The 22,520-nt window shown below is 36.0% G+C and overlaps 1 protein-coding gene across 3 annotated transcripts in view; it reads right to left on the bottom strand.

The window, feature by feature from the left end:
* Positions 1 to 13,663: 13,663 nt before the first annotated feature.
* PKIA (cAMP-dependent protein kinase inhibitor alpha) overlaps positions 13,664 to 22,520 on the bottom strand; it is a 92,619-nt gene continuing 83,762 nt past the window's right edge. For all 3 annotated transcript variants that reach the window (XM_007073805.2, XM_042973661.1, XM_007073804.2), the window contains exons 2-3: positions 18,319 to 18,496; positions 13,664 to 15,211 (exon numbers count right to left, since the gene is read on the bottom strand). In XM_007073805.2, the coding sequence (XP_007073867.1) occupies positions 15,132 to 15,211; positions 18,319 to 18,469 (231 nt within the window). In that variant the 5' untranslated portion in view covers positions 18,470 to 18,496 and the 3' untranslated portion in view covers positions 13,664 to 15,131. The remainder of the gene's footprint in view (positions 15,212 to 18,318; positions 18,497 to 22,520) is intronic.

Genomic DNA, 22,520 nt, shown 5'->3' with positions numbered 1-22,520 from the left:
CCAGAATATTTATTACAGAATTCGCTTCAGATTAAGAAGAAAATGCTTTTGGGGCATGTGGGTAGCTCAGTCGGTTAAGCTTCTGACTCTTGATTTTGGCTCAGGTCTTGATCTTATGGTGGTGGGATCAAGCTTTGGGCATGCAACCTGCTTAGGATTCACTTTCTCTCTCCCTCTGCCCCTCTTCCCTGCTCACTCACTCTCTCTCTCCCTCTCACTGTCTCTCTCAAATAAACATTTCTTCTTTTAAAATACAAATTTCTTCTTTTTAAAAAGAAGAAAATGCTTTTTATTTAAAAATTATTATTTATAGCAATAAAATTTTAAAAGTCTGCTTTTCTGATTGAGTAAATAGACTGATATGCTTCACAACCCCTGTGTATGCTGGTTGAGATTCTGAGGAATTTGGGACCTTTTTTCTTTTTCTTTTTTTTAAATTTTTTTTTAACATTTATTTATTTTTGAAACAGAGAGAGACACAGCATGAACGGGGGAGGGGCAGAAAGAGAGGGAAACACAGAACCTGAGCTGAAGTCGGACGCTTAACCGACTGAGCCACCCAGCCGCCCCGGGACCTTTTTTCTTTTATTAATCAACAAGAAAATAACTTTAGTATGTATGAATAATGTGGGTTAAATTAATCATGTAATTATTACTGTATGGTGGAAATAGATATTTATTTTTTAATTTTTTTAAGTTTATTTTTATTTATTTTAAGAGAGAGATAGAGAGCAAGCAGTGGATGGGCAGAGAGAGAAGGAGACAGAATCCCAAGCAGACTCCACACTGTGGAGGGCTATGCAGGGCTTGAACTCAGAAACTGTGAGATTATGACCTGAGCCAAAATCAAGAGCTGACACTTAACCAACTGAGCCTCCCAGGCACCCCTAGATACTTATTTAAAGATAGTTTTCATGATATATCTAACTAGTGGAAGAGAAAATTCTTAATCTAGGAATTGTGATAGGAGGAAGTCTATAGATTAAAAGGGAGAATTACCTGGATGGTGTCTCATTACTCTTCAGAGGATCTTATGAATAATGGGAGGACCTTGAGATTCTGGACTAAAGTCAACTAGATTAAAAATGAGAAACCTTCCTTTAGTAAGCCAATCAATGTATACTCTATATTTTTCTTTTCTTTGGTCTCCTTGGTGTTTACCAGACTCTGCCTGATCTCAGTTTTATCAAGGGGAACCAAGAGGATATACTTTTGTCTGTACTTGAATCAGAAGACTAAAGAGAAAACAGCTCTCAGAGGTGCCAGTAAGAGTTGACAGAGGAAATCAGTGTCATCAAATGACTAAGCCTGTCTGGTGGTTCCCCCAGTCCTTCTAGTGCCAATCCCTCATGGCTTTGCATTTTATTTTGTTATGAGAACTTATGTCTCCTTCTACTATTTTTTTTTTTAACATTGTGACACTCCAAAGGTAACAGGTGTAAGAAAAAAAATAGACATGAACTTGAATTCACCCTAAGGCAGTCCTGAAATAGTTTCCCTTTCTCTCTTTTCTCCTGATTGGAATTTTGCTCTCACAATTTGGCTTTCCTCATATAGGCTAGAGGAAATGCTCTAAGTATTCCACTTGCTAGGATCCAACTAAGCCAGGCTTTACCAGTCTGTGAGCTCTACGTGGCTGAAGATCATTCCCTATAGTTAAATTATATAGTTAGCATCCTGAAAGTACCTGCTACATAGAAGAAACTCATTCATATTTGTTCAGTGGATGAATAAGTTAAATCTTTGTGCCATTGGGTGGCACTACTCATTAAGAGGTAGAAGAAGTCATTTGACTATGTTCTCTGAGTTATCTGAGACTGGATATCTCATATAACAACAATACACCAACAGTAATGTTAATAGCTAACATCTACACTAAGTGCCAGACACTTTTCTCAGTGCTTTATGTGTATTAACTAATTTGAACCTTTAACATTATTTTTAATATTTTTAAATGTTTATTTATTTATTGAGAGAGAGAGAGAGAGTGAAATATCACACAGGGAATGGGCAGAGAGAGAGAGAGAATCCCAAACAGGTGCCACGCTGTCAGCATAGTGCCCGACCCGGGGCTTGATCTCGCAAAGTGTGAAATCATGACCTGAGCTGAAACCAAGAGTCGGACACCTAACTGATTGAGCCACTCAAATACTCTATGACATTACTCTTAATATTATTCAACATTGCTAACAGATGCTATTATTATTTCTTCTTACAGACAAGAAACTGATACCCAGAGTGGTCGAGTAAATTGGGGGAAATGATACATTTAGTTAGTAAGGAGTCTGGGTTTTGAGCCTATGTTATTAAATTCAGTCTCTCTTAAATGTATTTTCCAAGTGTTACCTAAAATTATCAATCATTTGGAGTTTCAGTGAATGGACAAATGAAAAATTCAGGGTCTCTCTGATATTTGGAGTGGTTGGCAGCTGGTGGCAACTGGGTATCCTCTACTCCCTCTCCTGTTGTTGTTAAATGACTTAGTGGAAATCTGTAGTGATAGAGGTGAAAATTACTCTTGCCCCCAGTGTTATTTATGTCTTATGCCTTTATTTTTTGTTTCTTTTTTTTTAATTTTTTATGTTTATTTATTTTGGAGAGAGAGAGAGAGAGAGAGAGAGCAGGGGAGGGGCAGGGAGAGAGGGAGACACAGAATCCGAAGCAGGCTCCAGGCTCTGAGCTGTTAGCACAGAGCCCAATACGGGGTTTGAACTCCAAACTGTGATATCATGACCTGAGCTGAAGTCAGCGCTTCACTTACAGAAGCCACCCAGGCACCCTGCCCATTCTTTTTTTTTCTTATGCCTTTCTTCCTCCCCAATGCCTAAGGGTTGGTTATTCCCATACTTCAGGCAAACTTCAGATTGGTCTTAGAAGCCTAGATATGGAACTCCTTTCCTTTTTTTCTTTTTCCCACATAAAGTTAGGTAGGGCTAAGTAGAGTGTAGAAAGTGCTAGGCAGGGGGCTTAAGGAGAAAGCTGGACTTGGGAGGATGGAGAATGGAATGCAATTCATTGAGTATTCTTGAGGATTGTGAGAATTATGAAGCAATAAAATGGAGGAAAGTAGTGATATGTGAGCAGGAGGAGAGGAACGTGGAAAGACAAAGTGTAAGTGAAGAAGCTCAAGTGGGAAACTTGTGGAATGAGGCAGGTGGGCCGAGAAGGAGGGAGTCAAGGAGGAAGACAACTGTGTTAAGATATTGTCAGATTGAGTCATGAAGAGAGAGAACAGATGGTCATGTTTTGCTATTTTCAGCTGCAAATGCTGTCTTTGCAAAGTCAGACTCATTCAAAATATTCTTGTATGGGCTGGAAGTACAACAAGGCACTGTTCTGAGAGCAGGGAAGAAAACAATACTGTGAAGCAATTGTAATTCCAACAAATGGCAGGCCGAATATTGCTGGATATTTAATACTTTGAGAAGTTGTTTACTTAGGACTTATTGTAGCATGGGACTCACAGATTCCATTTGCTTTTATATTTGCTCAGGTTGGCTGGAGTTAGGAAATGTCTTAATGTTTTGTTTTGTTTTGTTTGATTAAGCCAATGAGGGAACACCTGTTGATGACACCAAGTTTACCTTTTGTTAGAAATGTACCTAGAAAGAAAGAAAGAAAGGAAGGAAGGAAGGAAGGAAGGAAGGAAGAAAAAGAAAGAAAGAAAGAAAGAAAGAAAGAAAGAAAGAAAGAAAGAAAGAAATGTACTTTAAATCATTTGAACCTGGGCAGGTAAAAGACCAGTGGGAAAAACAAATGCTGTTTCCAAAGAACTGAATTTTATAAGACCAGAGGATCTGTGTGGTAATGAGAAGGGCTGGAGCAGAAGGTTGGGGAATTATGTACCAAGGAAAAGGACATTAGTTTGTGACTTACATTAAAGCCTGTTTAGCAGGAAATTGAAATCTCTATTACTGGTGTCACAAAACTGTTATCCATTTGATCTTTTGCTAGTGAGAGAAGTAAAACTCAGATGAGAAAATGGGTAGATTGTGCAGAAAAGAGGGAAGAAGACCCAATCTTTGGGATCATGCACCTAAAAAGGGCTGCATGGAGACAGAGCTAGCGGTTTAAGGCTGAGTGGAGATAGTACCTGTGTGAACCAGGGGATATAATGGTTTGAAGGACCTGTGTTTCCTTGGGTAGAGATCCTCTAAGAGATAGATGGGTTGGCATGTGGTTTGTTATTTCTGGGGCTACCCACTGACCTGAGAATCCCAAGCATAGAACCTTGCAAAAGAGCAGCCTGCAAGGAGCATTAGCATATTAGGTGACAGTTCTGGGCTGAACTCCAGGGCCTGCTCTGTAAGAACAGATGGATGTTCACCATTTTATTAGTTTCAGGGGATGCAGCCCTTTGCAGGAGGTGGTGACCGGAAGAGAACCTGATGAGGACTTCTAGAGTATTGGAATATTCTGATCTTTGATCTGGATGATGGTTACCTGAGGGTGTTTGTTTTATTGAAATATGGAAAACTGCACAGTTATGAGCACTTTCTAATATTTGTTATACTTCAACAAAGTTAGAAGAAAGTTGACGTCTTACCTTGCAATAGAGTCAAAATAGAGATGAGGCTAAGTTCTTAATATGTTAAAAGTTTTTCTGGTGATTCTGACAGGAGGCCAGAGTTGAGAATCCATGAGAAAGAACTATACACGAACATGCACCCCCTACACCCCTTTGCCTCAAAAGTCAGTCCTTTCTCTGCTTAATCCATGGAAAACAGAATAGGGCATAGAGTTTATGCTCTATGATATGTGCCCTATGGTATGGATGTCCCATAAAGTAGCTAGCCCACTTGAAATGTAGCTAGCCTGAATTGAGATATAGGCATAAAACAGACCCTGGATTTTGAGGAATTGGTACAAAAAATGTGTTATTAATTTTTATATTGATATATTTTGGTGCCAGTATTTTTGAAAGCAGTTGTTTACCTTTATTATTTTAATGTGACTACTAGAAAACATAAAAATGCATGTCTGTTTTGTAGAATTGTTCTATTGGACAGCTCTGGTGTAGTCGAAGGAGCATGGGAAATTATTATCAGAGAAGTTGAACATAGGTTTCAGTCCTGGCTTTGCAATACAAAAACTGCATGACCTTGGACAAGCCACTTAACTTCTCTGTGCCTTAGGTTGGTCATTTATAAGGAGAGAAGTATATCCATATTTCAGAGTAATTGTGAGAAATAGAGGCAATTTAATGAAGCATCCAATACACACTCAGAACCTTAGAAAAGATCATCTTTCTGTGGTGCTGTAAAAAGACCTCTTTCTCTTATACTTGCGCCACATGTCAGCAGAGAAGTATGGTGCCTTTAAAAACTGAGGCGTGTGTCAGGGCCTGAGTGGAAAGCATGGGTAAAGGACAGCAGCAGCTGCTGTGCCTCTTGTATGCATTTCTGCTGCTTCTCACTTTTCCTCTGACGTTTGGTTTTCTCAGCGGCTGGAATCTTAACCTTGGAATACGTCCTTGTGTCTACTTTCATCTGTTAGCCTACCTTCAAAAACCTAACTCTCAAGTTCAGAATTCTTCCAGTTCTATGTTAGGCTCCTTGGCATGGACCTCCTCTTTGTCTCAGGGTCTTTGTGCCTGGAACCTGCTCAGATGCCCACACTCTTCCCTCTGAGTGATCTTGTGGAAGCTGGTCTGTCAGCTGCCAGGCACACCCTGAAGCCCTCAGTGGCTTTATCAGCTTCTGGGACTTCCAGGTCTTCCTCTTGAGGGTCTCAGATTTCTACTTCTCTGCCTGACCCAGTGTCTCACCTCAGACTTAACACATGTACTGTGTTCTAGCTAACTTGGATTGTTTGAAAAATATATGACCCCATGTTTTCCTACCTGTTTACCTCAGTTTACGTCATTTTTTTATTCTATGTACAGTGTCTGATCTCTTTTTCTTCAATGAAATAAGTATTTTAAGGAATCATTCTATTGCATCCTTCTCCATGATCTTTCCTGTTGAGTGACATTTCTCCCCCAGCATATGCATGAGATGTTCCTGGTTCATCTGTTATTGTTAATCATATTAAGATGAATATGTGATTATGTATGTACTTGTCTTGCCATTGCTATTTGATGAGTATACTTTAATAAGTCGTAGGGTCTCATGTGGCCCTGTCTTTGAATGGAACCACATTTTAAAAAATCTCATCTAAAAACCAGAACTAATTGAAAAGTATTCCCAATATTTGCATGTATCTCTTGGAAGGTCTAGTTCACAACGTATAGAAATGCTGTTTACTATCCTTTCTAAAATTTTCCTTGTTTCTTCATTGAAATCTCCTGTGAACCCTCTCAAACTGTCTTTTAGAAACCCCAGTGTCCGGGCACCTGGGTGGCTTAGTCAGTTAAAGCAAATGACTTCAGCTCAGGTCATGATCTCAGGGTTCGTGAGTTCAAGCCCTGCATTGGGCTCTGTGCTGACAGCTCAGAGCCTGGAGCCTGCTTCAGATTCTGTGTCTCCCTCTCTCTCTGCCCTTCCCCACTCATGCTGTCTCTGTCTCTCTCAAAAATACTAAACAAACATTAAAAAAATTATAGAAACCCCAGTTTCATTGCTTTTGTAATTTCCCAATTCTTAGCTTTTTATTATGCAAACTGATTTAAACATATTAGCTTAAATCTTTTTCTGGTGTATCTTCAGAAAAGAACAACTCTTGTGTTGATTCTTCATGAAAAAAATCTTTTTCCTCTTATCAAGCTAACCTGTGTCTAGATCTATTCTTCCAGTTCTGTGTTATAAAGGCCTAGGAATCACCTGAGCAAAAATAAATTCTCACTACACAGTGGAATTGAAGGAAAATTCCTTATAATAAGTGATAAAGTGACAATGGGAAAAGGCTGGGAATACTGACAGAAAAAAAAAAAAACAAAACTATGGTTACTGTCACATGTTCCAGTTTCTACTAGTCAAAGATTTTGTGGTATTAAAAAAAAATTACTCCTTATTGCACCTAACACAGTGACTTAAACTTACTAAATGTTCAACAAATATTTCCTAAATAAAATTGATGATTTACTGGATTTTATTTAGGACTATGCAGGAAGATAGATTCTGTTTAAGTTGTTACTGCCTAGCTATAGCTATTTTTACATAACTTTTTGCCCTTAAAATTCATTGTTATATATTATTTTATGGATTTTAAAGAATATGTGGGATAAAAGAAAACTTAAAAATTAAACAGGACAGTCATACTGGTCACACTATCCTACTCAAGTGAAACGTGTAAAATTAATCATGGTAGCCAAAGTGCAAACATGTGTTCTGTTAGGAGTAACCTATATCATTTCCTTGGCCATTCTTATTTCTTAGTTTCAGAGTCCAAAAGCACACAGTCCTTCTTTAGTATTGCTAGATTTCAGTGTTAATTTGGTTACTATTTTTCTCTGTTTTCCAAAAGATACAGTGTTCAGGAAAAAGACCTTAAGTTTCTGTACATAAATATCAGTGTCCTTTCCTTTACATGTTTCTTGGTCCCTTCGTATTATTTTCTCCTTTTTATTCTATGAATTCCTACCAAGTTCATCATATTCTATCAGAACGTTCATTTTTTTTAGCCTATTAGAGTACATTATATTTTATTAGTGTAAAGCATATTCTTAAAAACTTGAGTGTCCCCTTCTGTAAAGACCAAAAATCTCCCCAAAGATCTTGTTCTCTGACTAATGTGTTGCTAAGACTAGGAGACTATGATACAACATCCTTTTTTTGGGGGGGGGGAGGTATTCTTAGTTTTTGCAAACTGAAGGGAATTTATACTACAGAATGTCAAGAAATACCTTTACCAGGATCACTATTTAGCTGGAAGACTTACTCTGATTTGCTAATTTGTATGTATGTTTTCCTATTGGACATCTCTTATCTGTATGTCCTATCAAATCTGTGTGAGAGTGTGTGTGTGTTTGTGTAAATGTGCAGCATACAGTTTGAGAACCAAATTTAGAAATAGTTACGTTATTTTAATAAACTAGAAAAAAAGTGATAGAAATTAAGTTTTTATGTTCTAGAAGGCAATATGACACAGATTTCACTATTTTCAACTATCAACTGTATCTCTGAATTGCACGTTTCCCTAATCAGTGTGTAAATTTTGTTTGACTACATTGTGAGCTTCAGAAAGCAGACATTCATTTACAAATATTTATTGAGTATTAATAGACAATGAGGGTACAGAGATGAATAAAAAAGGGCTGTTTCCATCAAAGAGCTCATATTCAAGTTGGAGAGATACACATGTAAACAAATAGCTGTGATCTAAGGAGATACATTTGCAGATAAGGTGTTAGAGAATCAAGAAGTATAGAATAGCTAATTTCTAGACTGGGGCTTCAGAATGGGAATATAAGTCAAAAAGGCTCCAGAGAGTGAAATGGGACAGGGTCTGCAGGGACCAGTGAGAACTTGCAATAAAGCATAAAGAAGAACATCTTAGGAACAGAAAAACAGCTAACACAGAGCAAAGAGTTAGGTAAAAGTAAAATGTGGCATTTATATCAAAAAGTTTTATCTGGCTAAATTTAAGAATTTTTAAAATTAGGGGAGTGAAACAATCAAATTTATGTTTTAGAAAGATACGTGTGGTTGCCAGATGGATAGAAAGAGTGCTGGACAAGGCAGGTCCTAGTGAGCAGGCTATTGCATTATATTAGATAAGTGATGATTTAAAGGATTGTAATACAGGGGTGCCTGGGTGGCTCAGTCGGTTGAGCATCCGACTTCGGCTCAGGTCATAATCTCACAGTTCATGAGTTCGAGACTCACGTTGGGCTCTGTGCTGGACTCTGTGCTCAGAGCCTGGAGCCTGCTTCCGTTTCTGTGTCTCCCTCTCTCTCTGCACCTAACCCACTCGGGTTCTGTCTCTGTCTCTCTTAAAAATAAATAAACATTTAAAAAAATTTTAAAGGATTGTAATACAGACAAAAAGAAGTGAGAAGTTTCAAGGAGTAGTAAGAATTAGAATTGATGGACTGAAAATCAAACTGCAGAAAGAAGAGTTAAGAGAACTGTAAGAATTTGGATTTTTAATTTGGTTTGAATTTGGGAAACCAGTGCCTCCATATATGAGATCTACAGCATATTAAGAAAAGCAGTTTTGGGAATGGGGTCATATATTGGATTTGGTGTTGGAATATTGAATTTTAAGATGTTTTTGGGAAATCCATATTGAGCTGGATCCAATAAGTCAGCTGATCAGGAGTGACCTCTGGGATTTATCATGGTAAAAGTGGTGATTGATTGTGTTGGTCACGAATAAGTCATGTGAAGACTGGGATTGTAGAAGAGGAATAAATATATAATCCCAGGGAACCACAGTATTTAGTAGGGAGGTAAAGAAGGTTGAACTTGTCAAGGAAAGTAAGCAGTTGCCAGAGAAAAAGGAACAAAGGATTAAATGCATACATACATTCACCCAGAGGGTGGGAGGTGGGGTAGGAAGGTAAATGAAACATCTCAAAAAAGATTCCGTGGTGAATAGGATTAAATGCCATGTGGTAGACTATAAAACATACATGACCTATCCATTATATTTGGCTATTAGGATTGATATACTCACTTAGGTCTAATTCAGAGAACTAGAGTGGGACTAGATACAAAGAAATTGAGTGGTTTTGCTTGTACATGGCTGCTGTGGAGAGGAGCTAGTGATACCACTGGCAGTCATCCTGGAGTATAATATAATGGAACACAGAACTCTAAAACATCACATCCTAATCTTGCCCATCTCTCCATATCCAGTCTCCAGGTTAATGCCTAGATACGTGCAACCACCCCTATGTAGAAATGAGCACTGTAGGATCTGGGGGTGTGGCAAAAAAACCTTATGGAGAGAATATTCTGGAAGAGAAAGGGCATATCTATATATAATGGAAGACTTGTGAATCTGGAGAATTTGTTTCTTAGGATACATAAATTCTTTCCTTTAGGAGGCTTTATTATGTAGCCACATGAATATCAATTGGAATTATAGAACCACTATATTTTATTTTAGGAGAAGTTTGAGTCCTTTGGAACATCATCACTTTTTAATTTCCACATTGGCCAAAGCTTCAGTGACAATTACTGAGAGTCCAGGTGCTACTGAAGACATTGTTGGTAATAAAAATTTGATTGGAAGTTAAATTGCAAAAGGATAAGAAATAAGGAAGAAAGACATGAAAACAGACAGCAATGATGCCTATTTTCAGAAATACAAGTAGTGAAGTTAAGAGGGGAACTGAGAACTTGAGTACATTTGTGAAAAAGGGTAAAGTCGGTGAAGAAAAAAGGATAATTAACAGACCTCCTGAAAGAAAATGTTTAAAAAACCTCAGATGTGAAAACCTGTATCTTAGAAGTGGGAAACTTCCTGTGTACTGAGAGACATGACAAAAAAAGCTGTGCAGCACTTATGACTAAACTGAAGTTGCAAATAATGAATGAGCATTGTTATAAACTTTTTACAGTCACTCTGAAGAAAGTAGAGTGAAGGCAGATGGCTTGAACGGTTTTGATTGGGCAGAGATGGCACAAAGACAAGAAAGGAAGAAAAGCAGGAGCATTGAGAAGGATTAACAGTAGATTCCAGACTGGAGGAGAGTTGCTAAGGAAATACCGATCTTGATAAAAACAAAGTAGATGTGGTGCAAACTAGAAAGTTAACCAGTTATAGTCAGATAGTTTTGTTAATTTTGACTTTATAGTGAGAGATGGCCAGGATCCCAAATCCTCACATTCTGGCCTAGATAGAGGCAACAAATATACACAGAGAAAAAAACACCAGAGACAATACAAACTTGTTTTGCACTGGCTAGCATTTTGTTACAAATCCCTGTGTACTGTTTTATCCTTGTGACCTGAGTAAGATGAACTTAAAAGATTTACATCCTCTTTTACCCCTTCTGCCTAAGACCTTGCCTGAACTCAGGCTGTGCGTTATTTGATGCTTACTTTCTCCCGAGTCCCACCTTGGATTCTGCTTGGTTTTTGCTGCCTTTATGTGATAAAAATAATACAACGAAAAGAGAGCAACATCAAAACAAAAGAAGTTAAACACTCTGCTTTTCTACCCCAAGATGTTATCCTTAATATAGTAAAACCATGGGTGTCTGTGAGCACTCCATTTAGTTACTGACTGATTTTAAAGATTTTTAGTCAGGTGAATAGGGCTGGTGCATCTGGAAACTGCATTTTTTCTAGATCAGTGATTGACAGGTTGTAGAGGTGAGGGTGTGGGCAGAAAAAGATGCCAAAGTTGCACAGGGAGTTCTTTCAAAGGGGAAGTGTGTATGTGTGTGTGTGTGTGTGTGTGTGTGAGAGAGAGAGAGAGAGAGAGAGAGAGAGAGAGAGAGAAAGAGAGAGAGAGAGGGAATGTATATGGGTGGAGGAGAGAGTGTTGTAAAACTTTCAGGGGATTCTGATAAACACTGGTCTTTCTGCTGACTGAAAATCTTTTACTGCCCTACAGATGAGCAAGTAAGAATGATAGGAGTGATATTGGGGCTTACGATTTAACAGTTGGGTCTGGCAGATGATGAAGTCCAGGAAGTGGGCCACCAGAGTGGAATGGAGGTAAAAATTATTGGAGTAAAATCCCAGAAAAAGAGGCTAGAATGCCGGTATGTCCACCACAGGAAGGCTTTAAACTTCTCCTTTATCACTCGCAGCACTTTCTCAGGATCAAATACATAGTGTATGTTCAATAAATACTCTTCATAGACTATGCACATTTCAGAAAAAAATGTATTACTTTTAATATCAATTATGTGAGCATGCAACATTACTAAATACAAAAGTCATACAAGCTCACAATGACTTCAGAGACTGCCACTCTTTAATTAAAGAACAATTTGGGGCCTATTAAGACATCATAAATCATAGATGCTTTCTTATTTTTACTTGGTAACTATACATTGTCTTCCTGTTACTACAAGCTTCACTCAGAAGCTTGGCTACCTGGCAGTTACATTTCTTTACCCTTTATTGCTTCTCTGAAGAGAAAGAGCAATCTCATTCATCTTCTAAAATGGTGCATTTTTACTGTGTCTGAGTAAGACTCAAGTGTAGGGCATTTGCAGCGAGCAGTTTTGGGGGTGTTGCCTAAAAATTGAAGGCTGCCTATTACCTATTGGAAAAACATTTCTATAAATTATGATAGCAATATGTTGGCATAGGATGTTTACAGTTGATAAAAGGTAAATTTGACAAGTTCATACTTATTGCAAATGAGTTGAAAAACTGAAACTGTCATACATATTTCTAGTTAATTAAACAAAGCGAGTAGCATGGGACATAAAAAAATCTGAACCATGTTAAATTTATAGACTGCATGCCAGAAAAATATTTTGGGGCAAGTATAACACAAAAAGTAAATTCTAATTGAATTTCTTTTTTTTTAAAAAAAGTACACTTTCTGTGATCTAGTCACATCTGTGTCATTACTCATCTAGGTAACCTTGAGAAAGACAATTCCTTCTTTTGAGACTCAGTTTCCCTCTCTAAAACAATGGAGGATGAACCACTTCATCTCTAAATGTTCCCTTATAAATAAATATGCTCTATAAATTGGCTTTAGTTTTATGGCATGTGTAGTAGAAAGCTCCTTGGAGACAGACCAAGATAGGTTCAAATCTTAATTTCATCATTTATTAGCTTTTTAAACTTGGAAAAGTTATAGTTTATTGAGACTTAATTTCTTAATCTGTGAAATGGGATAGTACTACCTTTTTAATCAAATTGTCTGAGAAACAATTAAATGGAAGAAAATGTGCTGAGAAGTTATTAGCATAATGTCAGTTGGTTAGTAGGCATTAAGTGCATATTATCAAACCTAATGTCTTAGTTTCCACCCTTTCCTCCTTAAAAATTCAATACCATGTATATTATTGACTTGCAAGAAAAAGATACTACAGTACAATTTGGGAGACACTGTGAACTTTTGCTGAGCAACATTTGTAGGTTGTAGGCATTTTGGAAAGTAGATTTTTATCTTCCAGCTTGGGAATGCCTCTGGGTTTGAATATAGCAGACAAAGTAGCAGTAAGAGGTCAAAATAATTCAAAAAGCTCCATATGACTTTGCAATTTAGCACTATTATATATTCAAAGACAAGCATGACACCACATGCATTAATAATAATATATCACATAGGAATATAAACTCTCCACATACACTCAGCACTAGTCTTACCGAAACTTTACAAAACTACATGAAATCAGTTTGGAATTCCACAACTTTAAGGATGGAGAGAACTTTACCTAGATTCACAAGAAAGCTATGAGAATAGTAAATGAGGATGTTGAAAGAGTGATTTTATGGGTTGGATGTTTTAAATGGACTATGAGAGATTGTCTAAAAAAGCCTCAGGAACCTCTTTTCCCACTTGTAAGATTATTAATAGGTGGATTTATTTGAATTTTAACTGGGTACTTTGGACCTTAATGGGTTAGAATGAAGTACTCTAATATTTAGTCTTCCTTCTATTTTCTGAGAGACTCACCCTATTGACATTTTTTTCTAGTAATACATGATTGAGGACAAATGATACCAATGCCCTTATCCCACTCATTTGGAACATACTGTAAATTTCATCCTATATGCAGCTATAGAGGAGAGCTGAGTTCCCACTATGTCCATGGAGATTATCTATGGAGATTCTGCTTAACCTACTTCATATGGGACTCTATCTAAGACCTCAAGGATAATTAATTGGGCTCTTTATTATAAAGGGTCTTTCTGTTACTTATTTGTCCAGTAATCCATGAGCCACTGGCATATTACTGGTTCCTTATTTATTACCACTGATAAGTGATTTTATAATACTGACCAGAGGGATTACACAGCTCACAGAAACTTTCCACATAAGAACCATGATGTCAAAACACAGCAGAGCCTATCAACAGTATTACTGAGGATTTTGTTAGCTTCTAATGATAATTATTATTGTATCAGAATGCAATTCACACTAATTATTAGTAAAAGTTTACAAACATTAAAAAGTGCATAATAACATTTGTATCTGATAGGGCTGAAAAAAGACATGGAAAACACAATGCAAGGGCTTTACTTTTGTGATTGGTGGCCACATGATTGCAAGATAATTTTTTCCATCTGTTACAGCTCCATGCAGATAAGTTGTCCTCCAAATTTAAATAGTACCATACAGCACTGAGAAATTTGATTCCATAAGAACAAAATATTTCCTGTTCTTAGAATTATCTTGTATTCTCTTTCCCACCATCTTGATTCTCCAAAATCCTCATAATTAAAAAATTTTTTAAATGTATATTAGTGGGAAAAGTTCAACAATGGAAAATAAAACAAAATTTACAGATTGAATTCTGGTCTGTGCAGACACCAAACAGACTGAATTCAAGTAAAATTCACATTAATGGATATTTTCAAATGCCTGTTTAATAAAGCAAAGGACTCTTGGTGAATTGGTTAGACTTAATCCATCAACAGTGAATCAAAGGGAAAGATTAAGTTAAAAAAAATTGTGATCTATCCTGTGTACACCACCATACTGTGGAGAAGGAAAAAGGCAGCCCTTTTAAAAATGAGTGGTATAAAAATTCACAGTAACGTACATTGTTTTTGTTTGTCATTAGCAATCAAAGAAGGGGGCAGTGCTGAGTGTCTATATTGTACAATACAAAACAGTGTAAATAACACAGCAGGAACACACAGATACATAATGCTAAAAACAGTGCTTTCTGGATGGTTCTTTTACTGGATGAATACTTGGACCAGAGATATTTAAACTCTGGGGTTCAACCAACCTTTTGCAATTAAACACAATTAAATCCTCTGACATTGTGAGGGGCCAGATGCTACAGGAAGAATCATCATCTAGGTCTGTGCTACTCTCTACAAGCATTTTATCATATGGTCAAGTGAAAGGATCCATTCAAAAATGACATCCAAACACAAGCCACATGATTTCAACCATTGCTAAAGACAGAGGTAGAGAAAAGTCTGTCTGCAGCCACAGCCTCTGCCCCCATTTTTAATATGACAATGAGCAGATTCCTACAATGCAGCACAGCCATTTTTTTCCCCCCCTTTTCACTCTTGGAAACAAATTCATTCCAGCCAGGCCTGGAGATTTGAGACATTGTCAGCTGTTGATGAAGTTATCAAAGTGGGGCATTAGCTTTCAGATTTTGCTGCTTCCCCTTGGGCTTCCCCACTTTGTTCTGTGGAATTTCGTTGTGCATCTTCTTCACCTTCTGTAAGAAACAATGAAAAAAGGGTAAAGGCAAATAAAAGCTATTGCTTATATTTACCAACTCTTAATATATCATATTGAAAATTTCAGAAATACTCAAAAAGTCATAAATTCTACAGAGACAAGTATATTTTATTGGTGATCAATTTCTCATGAAGAAAACAGTATAAGAGTTTCAAGGGATGGCTAATTCTGGTGCTAAGAACTTGGGACAGCACAAAATAATAACTCAATTTTTATAGTTGTTAGTGATCATCTATGCTTTTGATAAATAGCCAGGAAATCTCAAGGTCAGGTGATGGCACTTAATAGTTTCACAGATTGCAGAAATCAGTAGTGATTTTAGGCAGAAATCAGAAATAAGAAGCAAGTCTACCATTTCACTCCTGTTTTATTTTAAGAAATATTTAAAAATTTCATTTTACATTATTTATAGTACTTGTTGATAACCAGCTGATTTCTCGGAGGTTTAGTTAATTAAATTAAAAGCAACAGTGGAGTATGAAAGGACATTATGTCAGCTGGTCGGTCCCTTGCTGAACAGTTATGATGGCCTCTGGTCTGCCCTTATAGAACATATGTACAATGCCAATAAAACCAGCATCCTCAGCAGCAATCTCAGCTCATGACATAGCAAGCACTGAAATTGAATAATGCTTTCTTTTCACATAGGTAATTTTATCTAAAGTTCAAACTTACAAGCTGTAGGCAATCCTTGATTCAAAGATTCATATGTTTGCATGTATTAGTTCATCATTAAGCAACCAATAAATATTAGTGGATAAAATATTTTTGGGCGTTGCAATAACGTAAATTATATCAATGTTTGCTAAATGTTTGTTACCATAATTCAAATGGATAGAAGTAAGTGGACTGTTCCATTTCTTTAGATGGAAATGTTGAAAGGCAATTTCTCTTTTACTCTTAACAAGTATACACAAAACATTTCACTATACACCATACTTCCAGAAATTAAAAGCAGTTCTACATAAATTATATCTATATCTATATTCTTATATAGATATATTCTGTTCTAAAGGGGTTCTCGGGGTTTACATTATATATTATATATCATGTTCATAAACTACTTTCATTATTACAACAATGAACAACCTCCCAAGATGTGCAGATGGCCTGAATGTGAGATGTGTAGATTAGCATGCAGCAAGAACTTGATAAATAGGAAAAGCTCTTAATAACCAAAGGAATGAAGTCAAATTAGGGCAGATGCAAGACAGTAGAATATTTAAGGATGAAAGTGACTGCATAAATACAAGATGAGGAACTTGGCTCCCATGAGGCTTGTGATTTCTGGGTGTCTGGGGACACTTCCCAGGGCTTCTTAGCATAATGCTGCAATTACAGAGGTGTGGCTAAATAGATGCTTTTTAACAAGTCATGTAAACATGGGACAGCAATATTGTTGAGTATAAATTAAAAAGAAGTTGAAACACTCATGAATTACAGAGGAAGTCCCTTACAATACTCAGCTACTGATATTTTGTTTGTCATTATATGTCAGTGTTGTACAGTTACTATTTTTAGTTCTTTGTACTTAGAATAATAAAAAAAGTTACTACCGCTTATATTTTGCCTGATTCTGGACTTTAGGATTTAAAAAGAAACAGAAAAATTTTTAGGAGCCTGGAGAATGGCAATTAACACTTAGAAATGTTTAGAAAAGAAGACATTTAGAAGCATAATGATATTTGAATTATTTTAAACTGTTTAAAAATATAAAATATAAAATTATTTTATTATATTTGTTAATATAAAATATCAGTTTATTATTTCATTTGCTATATACCAAGTTAATATATTCTCTTGTATAAGAAAGGTCTTGATGCTGTTGAGTTTCAATTTCAGTGAGGAGAAAAAGAAGAAATGTAACTGTACTATGAATATATTGAGGGTGGCTAAAAATAATGCATATTATTTAGAACAGAATATTAATATACAAATAAAAATATAAATCTTATAAAAGAAATTAATTAGCAACTTCTCAAAGACCACAGAAAAAATTTTACTTACCTCATACCACCAAATTGCAATAATTCCCTAAATCCTTTCTGAAGCAACTTCTGGTAGTAATAATAGGGAAACAACAAAACCTAAAGTATACATAGGTCTGTATATTCCAAGGTGGTGATGTTAAGTTTTATTTTCAATCTGAATTTTAAAAGACCAATCTGTGACCTGCTGACCTTTAGCCATTGAATAAAGTACTGTCCCTAGGTATTTTAGGGTAATGTTGCTGTTTCATTAACATATACTCTGACTCAGTTTTCCAATAACTGGAAAGCTCTTCCATAAAAATTCTAATAGCAAAGAAGTACTGAATAGTTATCATGAGTCAGAAGCTGACTTTTCACGTACACAACACTGTGGTTCCTTAATTGTGAACTCCTCTTTTAATTTTAAAGGTTATTTTTGCACAAGATTTGTCAGAGAAATACATTTAGCTTTAATACTTGCAAAAGCTGTGGGTGAAAGAACTATTGGGATTCATTTAAATACTCAGAAGTACTTTGACATCTACATTTGCTTTACTTTTCCATTGGTAAAGTTAGATTGCTTGGGTAAGAAGAGCACCAAGGCCCAATAATAAGACAAATTTTCCACAAACCCATTCTATTAAGAAAAGAAAACTGAAAGATCTTATTACCTAAGACATTGATATAACAAACTATTTTACTCCCATTCTCAATAGAATTGATCCTGGAGACCCTTTTCCTTTGAAGTGGTTATTGAAATGTTATAGGTGGCCAATATTGTCAAAGGTAGGAGCTCCAACTTTGTTAAATATTCTACATAGAAATTTCAGAGCTTTTATAGAGATTAGGATTTTTTAAAACCCATGTGCTTTATTCATTGCATTAGTAAAATCAGATTAAGGATTCTGCATTTGAGTGGGAACCCTATAAAGAGAAGTCACTGAAAATGAAATAGGAGTGACTAAGGGATTAGTCTCTGACTTTTATCTTGTCTAAGATTGTTTATAACTCTACTAAATTATTTTCAAAGGTAGTTTTTCATGTTTTAATCCTATGCAGTGAAATGGTACAAATCATCTCATGTTCATAGAGAGATGTGTGTCAAACAACTCACCTGTCTTGTTGATATCAAGACCTGCTAATTTCAAGGCTAATTCATTGCTGTTGCCACTTGCAGAGGAAACCAGGATATCATGTATTGCATTTCTTCTACCTGTTCTTCCAGAAGCAATGAAATCTGCATATGTAGTTTCCACATCAGTCATTGCTAACAAATATCCACATAGCAGGGACTACAAAACAAAGAAAAACTAATAGGTAAATATAATGTTGGTCGATGATAACATTTAACAAAGATGCTTGTTAGCTTACTGGTCTACAATATGAATGTTAAATAGTTGTCTTGCTTTCATGTTCAAAAAGCAAGTAATGCTTTAATTCTTGATCAAAGGTCAGGGAATTTTTTCTGTGAAGGCCTGACGGTAAATACGTTAGGCTTTGAGGGCTATATGGTCTCTATTCCAACTACTCAATTTTGTGATTATAAGGCAAAAATAGTCAAAGTAAATGTGCTAAATACATGTAATAAACAAACTGTGTTTGCAAAAATAGGAGCGAGAGCAGATTTGGCCTGAATACCATAACTTGTATTGGTTTAGATCATAAAATTCTCCTTCTCTAATATCACTTTAGTCAGTCTTCAACTCCAGAGAGAACTTGAGATCAATGGCATACCAAAATTGGGGGTGGAATCGAAGTGGTCCATCCTAGACATAAGCAGAATGCAAGTTACACTGTCTACAGACTCTAAGAATGATAATGAAATTGACCAAAATTCAGTTTGCTTTTTATTAGCACTATTAACCAGCAAGTCTAATCAATGTCAGTGACCAAATAACTGCCCCCAGTCCAGGAGAACAGCTCCCTTATGGTCCCCCTTGTTAAGTCATTGTTTGAGAGGAATAATAATATTCTTGACTGAATCTTCGAAATAAAATTTTCAAGTTTAAAAAGGAGTCAATGAAAGTGAGTTTCCCCAAACTTGTGATACACATACTTAATTAAAGACTTAATGCAAAAAATATTTTCAAGGTAAAATATGATATGTGTATTAACAGAAGACCACCAAATGCAAATCTTTTAATATTTTCTGTTTAAATTTATGTCCTTCCCTAAAGGTCAAAAGAGGAATGGGTAGTAATATAGAAAACAATAAACTTCTGTTGTACTAATTTGTTGAAACAGAACTTGAAAATAACATAATTTCCCTCCTATTCCTAAACATTCCAATTACATTTTACTGTAGTTTAAGATTAAAAACGCATCAATAGTCAAGAGAAAGGAATATTTTCAAAATGTAAGAAATATGGGGGAAGCAAAAATGGTGGACCCCATACATCATCATGGGCATGCACACTGGCACTCTGAAATAACTTGATGCTATCTACACTGTAATTTAGGATGGCAGTCAGTAAGTAGCACATTCTTTTAGGTTTAGTTCCCCCAAAGCATATTGAGGAAGGAGCTGTTCTTTCAATCTGGAGAAAAGTTACATTTTGCTTCTTTAAGAGGAAGCTGAAACAAGAAAGAGGGAGGAATAGCATAATGTACTTTTGAAATAGGAAATACATGTATACTACATGCTTACTGTGACTATATTATGGATAACATTGCTTTCCATTCACTCACTATACGTACCATTATTTTGTAAGGGAATATGCTTTAATGGTTATTATTTTATTAAAATTTCAAAATTCTCCCCAAAAGATCCTGGGTTTAGTCATGGAGTGACTTTTGAAAATCACATGACCTCCTGGTCTTCCATTTTCTAATAAGTAATGGGAGAGCTGAATGGCATGATAGTTAATAACAGCTCAAGTGAAGCTGTAAAAACAATGATCACTCAAAACTATCGCATTTCTAAAATTATGAATTTGGAGATTCCCTTTGTGGTCATAACCACCTGCCATTTTTTCCCCTCTTACTCTTAATGAATCTGTTCTTCACACTGGTAAAATCTTTAATTCCTTTAACTTTTTTTTAGCTTTCTTTAGGTCCAGTCTGGATCAATTGCTGACCATTTCTTATTAGCCTCAAGAAATCCGTTTGACCTACTCTCACCTTGATTTTCCTAAGCCTCACCTAGGAAAACAGCATGGTGCACTTTCTCTGATCTCATTACCTGGGTAGCTAAATGTTACCAGAAAAAGTTACAAAATTGTGCCAATTGGCTCAACTGAAAATTTTTGACTCTATTATTAGTATACACTCTTGGTTGTTCAGAAATTCTTTTGTTCACCTCTAGTTGACTCCTCCTTATGCTTTTCTCTGTGGGAAGGATTCCAAATGCTTCGCAGGCCACACAACCAGATACCCCCTGCATTAAGAGATGATTTTGCATCTTCTTTCTCTGAGAAAATGTAGGACATCTGCTGTAAATTCTCTTAACTTTCTTCCTGTCTCAAACACATTTCTCTGTAAAACGCTATTCTTTCTTTTCTAGATGAACTAGCTGCTCACTTTCTAAGGCATTCTCTTGATTCTGTTTCTTATCACCTCCTGTAGGACCTTGCTCCATCCATAATTTTTTTTCGTCAATAATTTGAGTCTTCTTTCTCCCCTGGATTTCTCCTGTAAGTTTGTAAGCATGTTCAAGTCCCCTTACTAAAAAAAAAAAAAAAAAAAAAAAAAAAAAAAGCAAAAACAAAACAAAACAAAAATCAAAACAACTAAACCAATCATTTAACCAAATATTCTTTTCTCAATCTTTATAACTCTTTGCACTACCATCTCTTTCCTTTATTAAACTTCTCACAAGGGTTCAGCTACTTTTATTTCACATTTTCCTTGAACAAACCTTTAGAATTGCCATATTCCATTGGCTTTTATGTAGAATATTTTATGGACATTACTTTGAAATGATCTGTATTAACATTAAGTAACTGATTAATTATAAAATTTCTTGCAAGTGCCCATCCTGTTTGAACTCTCTACAATATATGACATTGCCAGTTACATTCTCCTTGAAACTCTCCCCTACCACTTACAGCAAACTACAGAGGCAAGATTATTATAGGTATTGTCATAAGTATTATTATAGCCATCTGTATTTGAATTTAGATTTTCCATTTAGTTGTTATGCTATATTTAATCTTCCTGTACTTAGTGTTTCATCTATAAACTGTGATAAATATACTTAGTTTTCAAGGTGGCTATGAGAATTTATGTGGATCATGTATCTAAAGAGCCTAACACAATGTTTGGCACATGGTGGGTAGGTGCTGTCATCTTACTCTCCTGGTTTGGCACCTGGTGGATAGGTGCTGAAACAAACAAACAAACAAACAAACAAACAAATAAAACAGTCTGTCATCTTACTATCCTGGTTTCATCCTATTTTGACTTTGGTATTCTTCACAAATTTCTTTTCCTAGGGGACATTTTTATAGGAACTTAGGTCAGTCCTTGACCTTTTTTTTTTTTTTTTCTTTCTAACTTGAATAACTCATCTAATCCTGAGGCTTCTGATTCCTCACTATGGATAATGCAAAAGTATGCATCTCTTTTTCCCAGGCTCCTCACACACAAGGTCAACTGCCTGCTAAATAGGTATTTTCACCTGGTTTTGCATAAGCATTTCAAATTCAATAAAAAAGAGCAACAAAACACAAATAGAGTAAACTGGCCTCACCAATACACTGTGTTGGAACATACTTTTGCTTATTTCTCTCACTTGATATCCATGTCTAATAACTTGCCAAGTCATATTGATTTTTATTTGATGTCACTCATATTTACTTTCTGTAAAACAGGAAAAGCTCGTCCTGGGGTTATAGCTGAGTTTTTCCATAATCTGGAAAGAACCCACTTTTGTTGCTTTAACTTCAACTACTAGCTCTCATACTTCATATGTTGCTGAATAGCATACACTATTTCTCCAGAGCTTCTCTGCTGGTGTATTGCTCAAGTCTGTTATTCCACCTGGAATGCCTTCTTCTAACAAATCTGCTCAGTGAAATGGATTTAGCCCTCAAAATTCAGCCAAATGCCATCTTCTCTCTGTCTTCTTTCCCCTGTCTCCTCAGCTGGCATTCCCACTGGCCTTGATTTGTGCCTGTACAAGGCACTTAAATTCTAAGTAGCACTGTCTTCTTCTAGACAGATCACAAGCTCTGACAAGACAGGAACTACATTTTAATGTTTTAATTACATACAATTCCTAGTAGAGTCCTTTGCACAAAGTCAGTGCTAGATAAAAGTATGTTGCATAGAATTGAACAATGAAGAAGAAATATATTACATCTTTCATTAGTAGCC

Source organism: Panthera tigris, chromosome F2 (genome assembly GCF_018350195.1).
Source record: "Panthera tigris isolate Pti1 chromosome F2, P.tigris_Pti1_mat1.1, whole genome shotgun sequence".
Lineage (NCBI taxonomy): Eukaryota > Metazoa > Chordata > Mammalia > Carnivora > Felidae > Panthera > Panthera tigris.
This window is presented reverse-complemented; position numbering and strand designations above follow the sequence as displayed.